The sequence below is a fragment of the Mustelus asterias genome, chromosome 20 (assembly GCF_964213995.1).
Source record: "Mustelus asterias chromosome 20, sMusAst1.hap1.1, whole genome shotgun sequence".
NCBI lineage: Eukaryota > Metazoa > Chordata > Chondrichthyes > Carcharhiniformes > Triakidae > Mustelus > Mustelus asterias.
In genome coordinates this window covers 73700659-73714011 of record NC_135820.1, presented here as the reverse complement: position 1 = coordinate 73714011, position 13353 = coordinate 73700659, and the positions used below count along the sequence as shown (strand labels likewise).

The 13353-nt window shown below is 45.2% G+C and overlaps 1 protein-coding gene across 1 annotated transcript in view; it reads right to left on the bottom strand.

The window, feature by feature from the left end:
- The window catches only part of LOC144508636 (deoxynucleoside triphosphate triphosphohydrolase SAMHD1-like), a 59300-nt gene that overhangs the window by 26463 nt on the left and 19484 nt on the right, over window positions 1-13353 (bottom strand). The window contains exons 6-9 of the mRNA XM_078236854.1: window positions 8418-8488; window positions 5773-5952; window positions 5155-5255; window positions 814-922 (exon numbers count right to left, since the gene is read on the bottom strand). Coding sequence (XP_078092980.1) covers window positions 814-922; window positions 5155-5255; window positions 5773-5952; window positions 8418-8488 — 461 coding nt within the window. The remainder of the gene's footprint in view (window positions 1-813; window positions 923-5154; window positions 5256-5772; window positions 5953-8417; window positions 8489-13353) is intronic.

The window sequence follows — 13353 nt, the reverse complement described above, 5'->3', positions numbered from 1 at the left end:
GGCCAATCAACCTAACCCGCACATCTTTGGACTGTGGGAGGAAACCGGAGCACCCGGAGGAAACCCACGCAGACACGAGGAGAATGTGCAAACTCCACACAGACAGTGACCCGAGCCGGGAATCGAACCCGGGACTCTGGAGCTGTGAAGCAGCAGTGCTAACCACTGTGCTACTGTGCCGTACGATTCATGTGGAATCAATTCATCGTGACCTTGCAACCACTCGCAGTATCTGTTATTTTACTTTTTCTGGAGTCATAGACGTCTACAGCACAGGAAAGGCCCTTTGGCCCATCGCATCTGCGCCAGTCAAAAACAACAACCACCTAACTATTCGACTCCCATGTACCCTCAATTAGATCACAGCAATCTGATGGTAATCCAACCTAGGTGGACATGTTTAGCAGATATATATCACTTGCCTATCAGCGTTGTGGGAGTGCTTTCAACACATGACTGCAGTGACTCGGGGCATGTGGGGGGGTGGCGGGGGGGGTTTGAATGACAACTAGTATCCATCCTGCCAACTACACCCATATCCCTTGACTGAAACCTTCATAGAACACAATATGCTTTGGAGGTTGTAGATCTGGCCAACCATTCTTTATGTCCCAAGTTGCTATGATTGGCCATGGATTCCAAGAGGCAGATAGGTAAAATGAGAATAATGGACAGCATTATACTGAGTTAATTGCTGCGAATACAGGTGTAATAATAGGTTTAGTGTGCCTGTGCGGAGTGAAAAATCCACCAGGGTTTTTATTAACAAAAGCTCTAACAAGACTGTCCATTTAATCTGACAATAGACATCACCTTATCTCGAGTGCAAATATGCTTCTTTCTGCCAACCTCACAAACTCGAGCAAACTTGATGAAGCGTGCAAAGTCAAAGTTGTTCCGGATTCCCAGGTGATGGCAGTCCCTTCAGAAACAAGACAAGACACCATCAATCCCAGCCTTCACATCAACTCAATTAAAGGTGACGACACGTTCTGTTGAATCATCACACAATCTCCAAATGAAGAAACCAGCTTATACTTTCAAATTGGAAATAAGCCCCCGGCAAGGGGAAAATTGGACCCCGACTCCATTCCTAAAGGCTCCAGATCTAATCACTTTCTTTTCCATTCCACTGGCTTCCTCATTCAGGAACTTCCCCTTTAGACAAGGGAATTTTAAATGTAACTCCATTATTTAATTCTGTGTTGTTATAATTGTATAAAATCTAAGATGTGGCGAGGGAAAATGTTGGCCATATGAAGAATCCAAAGGAAAATCTTCATGAAAAAGCAAAGGATTTGGCCAAAGGATGAAAATGAGTACTATGTCTTCACAAAGGAAACAATCATAGAATCCCTACAGTGCAGAGGGAGGCCATTCGGCCCATCGAGTCTGCACCGACCACAATCCCACCCAGGCCCTATCCCCATAACCCCATGCATTTACCTTAATGTCAGGGGGTCTAGCTAAGGGGCAACTTTGCACGGCAAATCCATCTAACCCACACATCTTTGGACTGTGGGAGGAAACCGGAGCACCCAGAGGAAACCCACGCAGACATGGGGAGAATGTGCAAACTCCACATAGACAGTGACCCGAATCAGGATTCGAACCCAGGTCCCTGGAGCTGTGAAGCAGCGTTGCAAACCACTGTGCTGCCACATAATGTGAAAGTTACACTGAATGGAGGCAATGAAATTCTAGATGGGATTACAAGAGATAGAAGATGTATTTGGAAGATTATTTCTGCAAGTTGGCAAGTCATCTGGTCCAGATGGAACATATCCCAAGTTACTGAAAAAAAAAGTAGAAGCAACAGAGGGACTGGTCAAAATCTTTCAATCCTCGCTGAATACAAGGATACTGGAGGAGTGGTGAGTTTCTGATAGAATGCCACGATTCAAGAAAGGGAAGAGGGATAAACAAGGAAACCACCAGCTAGTCAGCCTTACACCGGCACTGGGAAAACTACTGAAAATCCATCAGACTCAAGAAGAAAGCTTTTATCTGGAAAGACAATGAGTTAATCAAGGAGATACAAGCAGCGATTTGTAAAAGGCAAATCATGTCTGACTAACTTGACTGACTTCTTTGATGAGGTAACCGAGAAGGTTGATCAGTAGACCTTCGAGGGGCATTCTACATACAGGAAGTTTATTAAGAAGTTGGAAGCCCATGGGTTCAAAGATGGCTCAGTGGCAGGAAGCAGGAGAAAAGTAATGTTTAAAATAATGTTTATTTATTAGTCACAAGAAAGGCTTACATTAACACTGCAATGAAGTTACTGTGAAATTCCCCTAGTCGCTACAGTCTGGCGCCTGTTCGGGTCAATGCACCTGGCCAGCATGTCTTTCAGACTGTGGGAGGAAACCGGAGCACCCGGAGGAAACCCACGCAGACACTGGGAGAACATGCAACCTCCACACAGCCAGTGACCCATACCAGGAATCGAACCCGGGTCCCTGGCGCTGTGAGGCAACAGTGCTAACCACTGTGCCGTCCCTGGTGCTAATGCTACTGGATGGATTGGGTTATTTATATATACAGACAGGGAGGTTGTTTGCAGTGGTGTTCTCCAAGGATCAGTTTGGGGGCCATTTTAACTCTTCAATTTCTATAAATGGCCTAGGTTCAGATGCAGAACAGGAGGCAAGGTGAACTTTTTCAATCTGAGTTCCCTGGAACACTCCTGAAAAGTTGGTGGATATTTCATAAAACGAGAGTTGGACCAAGTTCTTGAAGATGAAGAGTTTACAGGGCTGTGCCCAAATAGAGTGATTCTAGACTAAGCATGACTGCTCCTTCAAAAGAGCCTGCATTGGCAAGATGGACTGTATGGCCTCCATCAGTGCTGGGTCTCAAACACTGACCACACGCATTAATGCAACAGAGAGTCATATGTCCAAGATTGCCAATGACAAAAGACTATTGGCATCGTCAGTAATACATACAGCAGCCTAACATTACAGAGAGATATTGATAGATTCAGGAAATGGATGATCGTGTGGCAGATAAGAGGCCATCTATTTAAGACCCAAAAAAGATAGTTCAGACTATTTTGTCTAAATGATGAAAAAAGTGATGAACAAAGATATTGAGGGATCCAAGTACACAGATCAATAAAATGCTAAAGGTACAAAGAAAACCCAAACACTTTAAGAAGTATTTACATGAGCACTTGAAATGCCATAGCATAGAAGGTTATGGACCAAGTGGTGGAAAATGTGATTAGAATAGATAGCTCATAGAATCCTTGCAATGCAGGAGGCGGCCATTCGGCCCATCGAGTCTGCACCGATCACAATCCCACCCAAGTCCTATTCCCGCAACCCCACACATCCACCCCGCTAATCCCCCTGACACTTGGGTCAATTTAGCATGACCAATTAACCTAACCCGCACATCTTTGGAGCGTGGAAGGAAACCGGAGCACCCGGAGGAAACCCACGCAGACACGGGAGAATGTGCAAACTCCGCACCGACAGTGAGCCGAGGCCGGAATTGAACCCGGGTCCCTGACACTGAGAGGCAGCAGTGCTAACCACTGTGCTGCCCCTTGATGGCCAGCACAGACATGATGGGCCAAAGGGCCTTTTTCCATGCTGTAAAACTCCATGACAATGCTAATAGGATCTTCACTGTTAAACCCAGAGAACTGTAATGTACAAGAGGGAGGGCAAAGTTGTGCCACAGTTATCCAATGCCCTGGTTCAATCACAGGTCTGGGTTCTGTACCTTGCAAAAAGGATAGACCAGGCTTGCGAAGATTCACCAGAACGTTACCAGGGCCGAATGGTTAGATTATGAGGATTACATAAACTGGGCTTGTGTTCCTCAGAAAAGGGAAGGTTAAGGAATCATTTGACTTAGGTTTTAAGATCTTGAAAGGAGTCGGGAAGGGTGGATAGTATGAGATAATTTCCACTGGAGGAGGGAGTCTAAGACAAGGAACCTAACCCTTAAAATCAGAGCCAGGACATACAGGAGACAAGTTAGAAAACAAGTCTTCACAAAGGGTGGTCACAATTAATTTAAATCTGTGGTCAACAGAATTTGGTGAGCCAAGAAGATAAAAGGTTGATGAGTTTAGGTAGGTTGATGGAGGTCAGTAAGGTACAGATCACCTATGATCTCAGTGAGTGGCAGGGCAGGTGGGAGGCAGAAGTGTCTACTCTTAGTCCCATGGATTCCCACACCAAAAGAAACAGCTTTTCTACACTGACTCTCTTAGATTCCTTGATCATTTTGAATACTCTGATCAGATCACTCGCAATGTTCAAAACTCAAGGGAATACAACCAAGCTTCTGCAACCCTTAATCATGCAATGTCTTAAACAAGAAATCACGTTGAGAATGCAGCAGTGGAAAAGGCTACTACTGACAAACAAGTCATCGTGATCCCGATGGTGGAGGAGTCCAGAACTAGGGGTCATAGTTTGAGGATAAGGAGTAAACCTTTTAGGACTGAGGTGAGGAGAAATTTCTTCACCCAGAGAGTGGCGAATGAGTGGAATTCACTACAAGAAAAAGTAGTTGCGGCCAAAACATTGTGTGATTTCAACAAGAGATTAGATAAAGCACCGGGGCCTAAAGGGATCAAGGGATCTGGTGGGGGGGTGGTGGGGAGGTGTCCCTGTGGATCAAATGGTCACAGGCTGGATTACCAATTCATGTTCAATTAGCTCGCAGCCAAGCCAACAAATCAGGCAAGACTCTCCCTTCCTGGCTATACAGCTGGTGGGAAGCACACCCATATTCAACAGCCAATGAGTTCAAAGTCAGGCTGAACCGTGATTCCCCATATAGTCAAACAGCCAGCCAACATTTACACACTTACAGCCACTACTCAGGCGAGACGCCAGTGTCTGTGGAACAGCACCCCAGCAAGAGCAAAACCTTCAGGAGCAGAAGAAAGGAAATTGGAACAAATATAAAAAAGTCTCCTCTTTAAGCACGGTACGAGTGGCCAGAACTGATACACCCGATTTAAATTAACTTTGAGCGGGATTTTCCAACCCCCGGGATGGGAAAGTTTGGACAGCCATCCCTGCCGGGTGCTGGAAAATCCCAGCCTTTGAGTTCCTGCAGTGAGGAGACATAGATGAAAGAATGTTGATCATTAAGTGATCAGAGAGATTGAGAGAGCAGGCTTACCTGGCAAAGTAATCCCACTTATCAACATCAATCCCATTTCTCTTGTTGGCGACAATTTCATACAGAAAACCCTTCTCTCTGGGCCGGCCCTTGTATGGCCACTGAAAAGACAAGATACCAGAGTCAGATACAAAAATTGAACCCTCAGGACAGAGTAAATACTGAGAGTTATGCCTTGGTTTCTTCTTTCTCATCCACACTACCTTCAATCTCTGTGCCACGAACAACAAACGACTTGTCTGAGCTCTAACATATCATGCTGTCCCCATAACCCCGCACATTTTGCATGGCCAATCCACTGAGGCTGCACATCTCTGGACTGTGGGAGGAAACCGGAGCACCCGGAGGAATGTGTGTGCAAACTCCACACAGACAGTGACCCAAGCCGCGAATAGAACCCGGGTCCCTGGCGCCATGAAGCAGCTGTGAGGCTGCAGTGCTAACCACCATGCCACATTACTGAGACAGATTTACATTCCACATTTACCAATTGAATTTAAAATTCCACCAGCTGCTGTGGTGGGGCTTTGCCACGGTGCCACCAGTGTATTTATAAAACCAGCCACCTCTCACACACCTTCCCTCCTCCCTTTCCCTTGGTTCGATGGGGTCACTTACCACCGAACAGTTTGTACTACAGCCTTCACCATTGCTCCTCACATCAGGTATTGGCCCTCTGATCTGCTCCTTGATAAATACAAGGTCATCTGGTAACTCCAGGCCATGGTTTGTCAGAACACCATCCAACCCATTGAATCTGATCAAGTGCTCAAACATGGACAACGAAGCATCCTCGTGCTAGATTCAAGGAGGAAGATTGGGTCAGCGTTCAACGCAAGTGAATGACAAATGAAGCTGACAGTATCACACACTTAAAATCGGGGCACATTTACTTACACTGAACCCTCCCAATCCCAGATAGAACATTTGGAGGATTCTCAACCAGAGGGCCATAAATACAGGAGAGTCACGAATAAATCCGTCAGAAACTCAGGAGAAACCTCGGCAGGAATTTTCCAACCATTCATGCCAGCGGGATTTTCCCATCCCGCTGCAGTGAACGGAGATTTGGCCTGTCGCCAAATCCTTCATCTTCATTGCAGCGGGAGCGTGGCGTGAACGGGTGGTTAAGATCGCGCCCCACATATTCTAACCACTCGCTAAGGAATGTGGAATTCGCTACCACAGGGAGTAGTTAAGGTGAATAGCATCAGGAAGGGTATTCTGATATACCCTGAATTAGACAAAAGGGGGCAGAAGGTGGTTCATGTGTAGAGTATAAACACTGGCAAGGACCAGTTGACCTGAACACCTGCACTGTGTCTCTGAGAGTGTAAGAGTTTTAACAACGCCAGGTTAAAGTCCAACAGGTTTATTTGGTAGCAAATACCATTAGCTTTCGGAGCGCTGCTCCTTCGTCAGATGGAGTGGAAATCTGCTCTCAAACAGGGCACAGAGACACAAAATCAAGTTACAGAATACTGATTAGAATGCGAATCTCCACAGCCAACCAGGTCTTAAAGATACAGAGAATGTGAGTGGAGGGAGCATTAAGCACAGGTTAAAGAGATGTGTATTGTCTCCAGACAGGACAGCCAGTGAGATTACAGTGACAGGCCCTCCACTCACATTGTCTGTATCTTTAAGACCTGGTTGGCTGTAGAGATTCGCATTCTAATCAGTATTCTGTAACTTGATTTTGTCTCTGTGCCCTGTTTGAGAGCAGATTTCCACTCCATCTGACAAAGGAGCAGTGCTCCGAAAGCTAATGGCATTTGCTACCAAATAAACCTGTTGGACTTTAACCTGGTGTTGTTAAAACTCTTACTGTGTTTACCCCAGTCCAACACCGGCATCTCCACATCTCAGAGTGTACATGGCTGAGGATTCATCGATTTTAATGTAGAACAAAGAGTACAAAAGAGACAGCTAAACAGTTGAAGTGACCATTTCCATAACACATCGAAATAAACATTCAGAGAGATGAAGAGTTCAAGAGCGGGATTTTCTCTTTTCTCGACAATGTATCAAATCAGGTGGTTAGGTGCATTGACCCAGAGTGTGGCGACTTGGGGAATTTCACAGTAACTTCATTACAGTGTTAATGTGAGTCTTACTTGTGACTAATAAATAAACTTTACTTTAAAAGCAGGGTGTAGCCCGCCTGCCTCACTGCCAGCTTTCCCCACCAATATTTTGACATGGTAAAGTAAAAATAAAAACACAAATATGCCACAGAATCCCCTCCCCCCCCCCCTCCCCCAATGGACTCAGGGCCCACCCACCCACTTGGAATGCCCTCAAAGACATGTGACTCTTCCCCCTCCTCAGGAAACTACCCCCCCCAACCTGCACCCCAAACTTTCCTAATGGAAGCCAGGGTGCTGCCTGGGCATGATCCTCTGCCCCTGGGGGAAGGTACTTAACTGTGCCCCACAGTAGGGATCGATTGCCAGGTCCCCATCTGTCAAAGACATTTGTAAACCCTGCTGATGAAGGGGGTGGGGGGTGATACAGCAGGGAATAACAATAATGATATTTAAATGCAAGGGAATGGGGTTCCCAAGCTTTTATTATATCAATGGCAGGGACAGTTGAGCAGGGAAATCCGCCGGCGAGAGCGCCATTTTGGGAATCTCTCTCGATTCTCCACCCCCACCACCATTCCGGCTCACTGAAAACCAGGCTGGGAAATCCCCCCCCAAAGTTCTAAGCCAAACTTTGCCTAAATTTAGCAGATCTCAGCAAATCTGTGCTGAGATACTTCCAAACTGCCCGGAATAAACAACTCGCTCAGTATGTTCCCAGCAACACCTCAGTAATCGGTTCCTATGGCGATATTCATTGGCCTGATAAGAGTGGCTGCCCAGCTAAGAGTGGATAGTGATGAAGAGTGTTCCAGAGGATTTAGTGAGAGAGCTTCCCACTCTCACGCTCTCCATCTTTTTAGCCCATGTACAAGTAGTGAACGTGCAGGTGGAGGCAGTTATATGGCGAGGCCCTCACTCTCCACAAACTGGGTCGGGACTGTTTAACTCATTTAGGATGCTTCCAACGGGAAGGTGGGAAGCTTTCACTGCTGCAGTGTCAAAGCGGCAAGAAGCCAATGTCAGAACCAGAAGTGACAGGAAAACCATAACAATATTCAATTCCACTGGGAGTCTTAACCGAATCCTATTTAACATGGGCAATACGTTAATGACAGCTCACTGCATCGTTCCGTGTACATCTCAGCACATCTAGGACTCGACAAATAACATTACCTTCCATGTTGAATCTTTCCGAGTAAGAGGGATAAATTTTCCATCAAACAGGTGGGAAAACGGCCCATGACCTGGCAAAGTCAAAGATAAAAGTGTTAAACATGCTGTATCTTAACATCTTCTACCTCAAATCCGGATCCTGAGGGAGTATCAGAAACAGTATTATTTCCTCTGTTGAAGCAAGTCGTGTTTATTTAGTAGTGTCACAAATAGGCTTCCATTAACACTGCAATGAAGTTACTGTGAAAATCCCCTAGTCGCCACACTCTGGCACCTGTCCGGGTACACGGAGGGAGAATTTGGCACGGCCAATGCACCCTAACCAGCACATCTTTCGGACTGTGGGAGGAAACCAGAGCACCCGGAGGAAACCCACGCAGACATGGGGAGAATGTGCAGACTCTGTACAGATGGTGACCCCCAAGCCGGGAATCGAACCCGGGTCCCTGGCGCTGTGAGGCAGCAGTGCTAACCACTGTGCCACCATAGCATCACCTAATGGAAAACCTGAGCTAATTTCCTTGGGATTTGTCATCAAGTCGAGACCGAACTTCAGCTGGGATTTACAGTGAATTTTAAAGGAAATTTTCAAACCCCAATACCAACTGGAGGGGGTTCGGATTTCAGTTCCACAAATCTGGGTCAGGAGTTGATCTCTAGAGCTTAAATCTGGTTCAATAACCAATTGCAGTACAGCATTCCATCAACACTTAAGACCCTAAGACATAAGAACAGAATTAGGCCACTTGGCCCATCGAATCTGCTCCGTCATTCAACCATGGCTGATATTTTTCTCATCCCCATTCTCCTGCCTTTTCCCCATAACCCCTGATCCCCTTATTAATCAAGAACCTATCTATCTCTGTCTTAAAGACACTCAATGTCCTGGCCTCCATAGCCTTCTGCGGCAACGAGTTTCCACAGATTCATCACTCTCTGGCTAAAGAAATTCCTCCTCATCCCTGTTTTAAAGGATCGTCCCTTTAGCCTGAGGTTGTACCCTGTGGTTCCAGTTTTTCCTACTAGTGGAAACATCCTCTTCATGTCCACTCTATCCAGGCCTTTCAGTATCCTGCAAGTTTCAATAAGATCCCGCCTCATCCTTCTAAACTCCAACGAGTACAGACCCAGAGTCCTCAACCGTTCTTCATACAACAAGCTCTTCATTCCAGGGATCATTCTTGTGAACATCCTCTGAACGCTTTCCAAGGCCAGCACATCCTTCCTTAGATGTGGGGCCCAAAACTGCTCACAATGCTCCAAATGGGCCTTATACAGCCTTAGAAGTACATCCCTGCTCTTGTATTCTAGCCCTCTCGACATGAATGCTATGAACTCTTATGAATACAAAATAAACATTTCAGACACAAACCCTAAGCATGGGATTCCGTAACAACTTCAAACATTGTGCACCATTCTGAAATGAATTGGAGCCATAACCCCTTAATGTGGCTTTTCTAAATTGGGAAGACCTCACTGACAACAATCCTCATCTGAGTTTAAAATACCCAGCTGCTTCAGGCACTGGTCTGGGACTGAAAAGATGGAAGTATTTCTCCCTCAAAGAGGTTAATTAACAGAGAATGTTATCTTCTTCCAAATAACTGCTTTTAACCAGCATCTACCCGGATATTATAAGTCATGGGGTCTTTCTTCAAAAACGTATATCCCTACTTAGGAATATAGAGCGAGTTATTTTTTGGAGTGGTACACAGAACATGAGAAATTTATATTTTACTAACTTATTTACAAATTTATTTCAGAACGTAAGCAATACACTTCAAATGACTAAGTACATTGTAATGTTAAAGATCATAATCTTTAGTTCCAATCGAGAATCCAAACATTAAAACTCTTATGATACTACAGTCAAAAAGTATAGAATATTCATCAAAATCCAAAAGTGTCACCTTAAATGCCCCGAGCAAAAGGCTTCTCAAACGTACCCAACTATTCGCTTGGCTCAAATGAGAAACTTTGATTTGAGGGTTAAAACTCTGAAGTATAAGTTCCTAACTTTATACATTTTCTAATTGAATGAGATCATCCTTCGTAAATGTGGGACGTGGTCTCTGTGCAAGTTGCTTCCCTTTTATCCTCAATGCTCTATCCTTAACAACTGAATCATTACCAATAATTGTGGAGAATTGTCTTGTTCTATAGTCCGAACTTTTATCGGTCAGCAAATGGGCAGCACGGTGGCAAAGTGGTTCGCACTGCTGCCTCACAGCGCCAGGGACCTGGGTTCGATTCCCAGCTTGGGTCGATTCCCAGCTTGGATCACTGTCCGTGTGGAGTTTGCACGTTCTCCCCGTGTCTGTGTGGGTTTCCTCCGGGTGCTCTGGTTTCCTCCCACAGTCTGAAAGACGTGCTGGTTAGATTGCATTGACCCAAAGAGGCGTCAAAGTGTGGCGACTAGGGGAATTTCACAGTAACTTCATTGCAGTGTTAATGTAAGCCTTACTTGTGACATGAACAAATGAACTTTAACTTAAATGTCTGCAACGCCTTCGAGTAACGATCCCTCTGTCGATTTTTACTTGTTCCTTACATTCATAATGTGTTTTTTGTAAAACGGTTTTGAAACTTTGCACAGAATTCAGATTTTTTTTCATGATTAGGCACCCAAAAGCTCAAACTCTTTTCTTTGTACGGTTCAATAAAGATGGTAACATTCCTTTGAAGTTGATTTGAACAAATTGATTCACAAAGTAGCGGTACTCACCGGTGCTAGCCTTCAATGAGTTCTCTTTATGTTATTAACATTTGAACATTCCTTGTTGCTAACAGTTATCTGTTCTGTAACAGCCTGCACCAGGGTACCCATGTTCAAAAGAAAAGTTTTTTCTTAACAAGTGGATTGTAAAACCATTACATAATGCTCATTTGTTCCTGAAATAACTCCTCCGAGGCCGGTGTCCTTTCACCAGATCCCCTTTATTTACAGACTTGTCCCCATTCCCAAGAGTGCTTCAGATGCAAAGTCAGGATCCGGAATGTCAGTAGCCACGTCTCAATATACGCGCACATGCGCGCACACTCACGCGCACACTCACGTGCACACACGCACAACTCTCTGATTGGGCAGGCAATCATTACCTCAATCAGAAAACTCTTTTCTCCCCCCCGCCAACCAAATAAACAAAATCAAATTAACTTAGGATAACCTCAATCAGGGAGCTCATACTCCAAGAGGCCTATCTCATGGGCCTTGTTGAGATCATTACAATTCTAAATTAGGCTTTAGAGGCTGTGGGTGGAATTTTCCTTTCCCGCCTGCCCCGAGAATTGTAGTTGGCGGGACAGGTCCATGCAAAGGACTGTTGATCTCGGGTGGGACTTTCCGGTCTTGGGCCAGAGCGGCCGGAAAATCCCACCGTGTGTGTATATATGAGAGAGAGCGTGTGCGCGCTCGCAAAGATGTAAGATGGCTGGGGGAAAATTAATCCTTTTCCATTTCTTAAAATTTATTTGTATTAACTAAAATGTAATGTCCTAATTATATACAAATTACTATTCCACCTAATTATATCTCTATTTTTAAAAAATTTTTACTCCATTCTTGAAGTTACAAAGCCAGTGCTCAGGTTGGACTGGGCAGACCGGAATCCATCTCCCTGCTTACTCCAAACACCAAATTCAAATTGAATTCATGGCCCCCACAAGAGAGACAAACTAGATCCAAGCTGACCGGAAAAGCCCCATCTTGGACGTGATCTTAGCCAAAAGGCTTAGAAGCTATATTTCATCACAAAAGCATCAATTTAAATAATATATATATTTATTAGTGTCACAAGTAGGCTTACATTAACACTGTAATGAAGTTACTGTGAAAATCCCCGAGTCGCCACACTCCGGCGCCTGTTTGGGGACACGCTATATTCAGGGAGAATTTAGCATGGCCAATGCACCTAACCAGCACGTCTTTCAGACTGTGGGAGGAAACCGGATCATCCGAAAGGAAACCCACACAGACACGGGGAGAACGTGCAAACTCCACACAGACAGTGACCCAAGCCGGGAGTCGAACCAGGGTCCCTGGCGCTGTGAGGCAGCAGTGCTAACCACTGCGCCACCCTGCCGCCCCCAAAGATTGAGCACCTTTGTATTAAACTGTGTCATCATTCCTGCACAACCACACAATAATACACCACCTAGCTAATGGAGCATTTGAATAGTCGCGTCTATATGTAACAAAAGCATGGGTGATGTTTGAGGGGAATGCAGGCACAATAAGCTGTACTGTATTGTAGGTGTTACTAAGTAACTACATAATGCAGTGAGGTGACCTTGGTGTGAAGCTCTCTAGAACATGTGTAATTATAGTGAGAACTTTGAAAACAAAATGTTCCTGGCCTGTGAGCCATTGTAGATCCGCAATTACAGAGGTGATAGGTGAACAGAATTGGCACTCAATACCTGGCAAGAGAACCCCCTTGGAGTCAGTAAAATACATAACTGACGCAGTGGAAACAGTAAAGGTCAAACTAGCATTTTCCACTCAGAAATAACAATTCCCCAACATAGTTGGACTAAATCAACATAAAGTTTAACCAGAGAGATGCAATAGAATATTAACATCTAAAGTTGGACTAAATAACGGGTGGGTCACCCGTCTGCATGGGTTTCCTCCCACAGTCTGAAAGACGTGCTGGTTAGGTACATTGACCCAAGCAGGCGCCGGACTGGGGCGATTAGGAGAATTTCACAGTAACTTCATTGCAGCGTTAATGCAAGCCTTACTTGTGACTATTAAATAAACTTTAACCGCTCTTACATGCCATATGCCTGTTGCAACGTGGGAATAGCATCCGGCAGCTTCCCCCACATCGGCCACCACCACCGGTTCATAGGTCATGCGGCAATGTGTGAATGGATGCACCTTCTACAGGTGGTCTTCCATCTCCATAGGGCGGACTTTACGGGACACCATGCC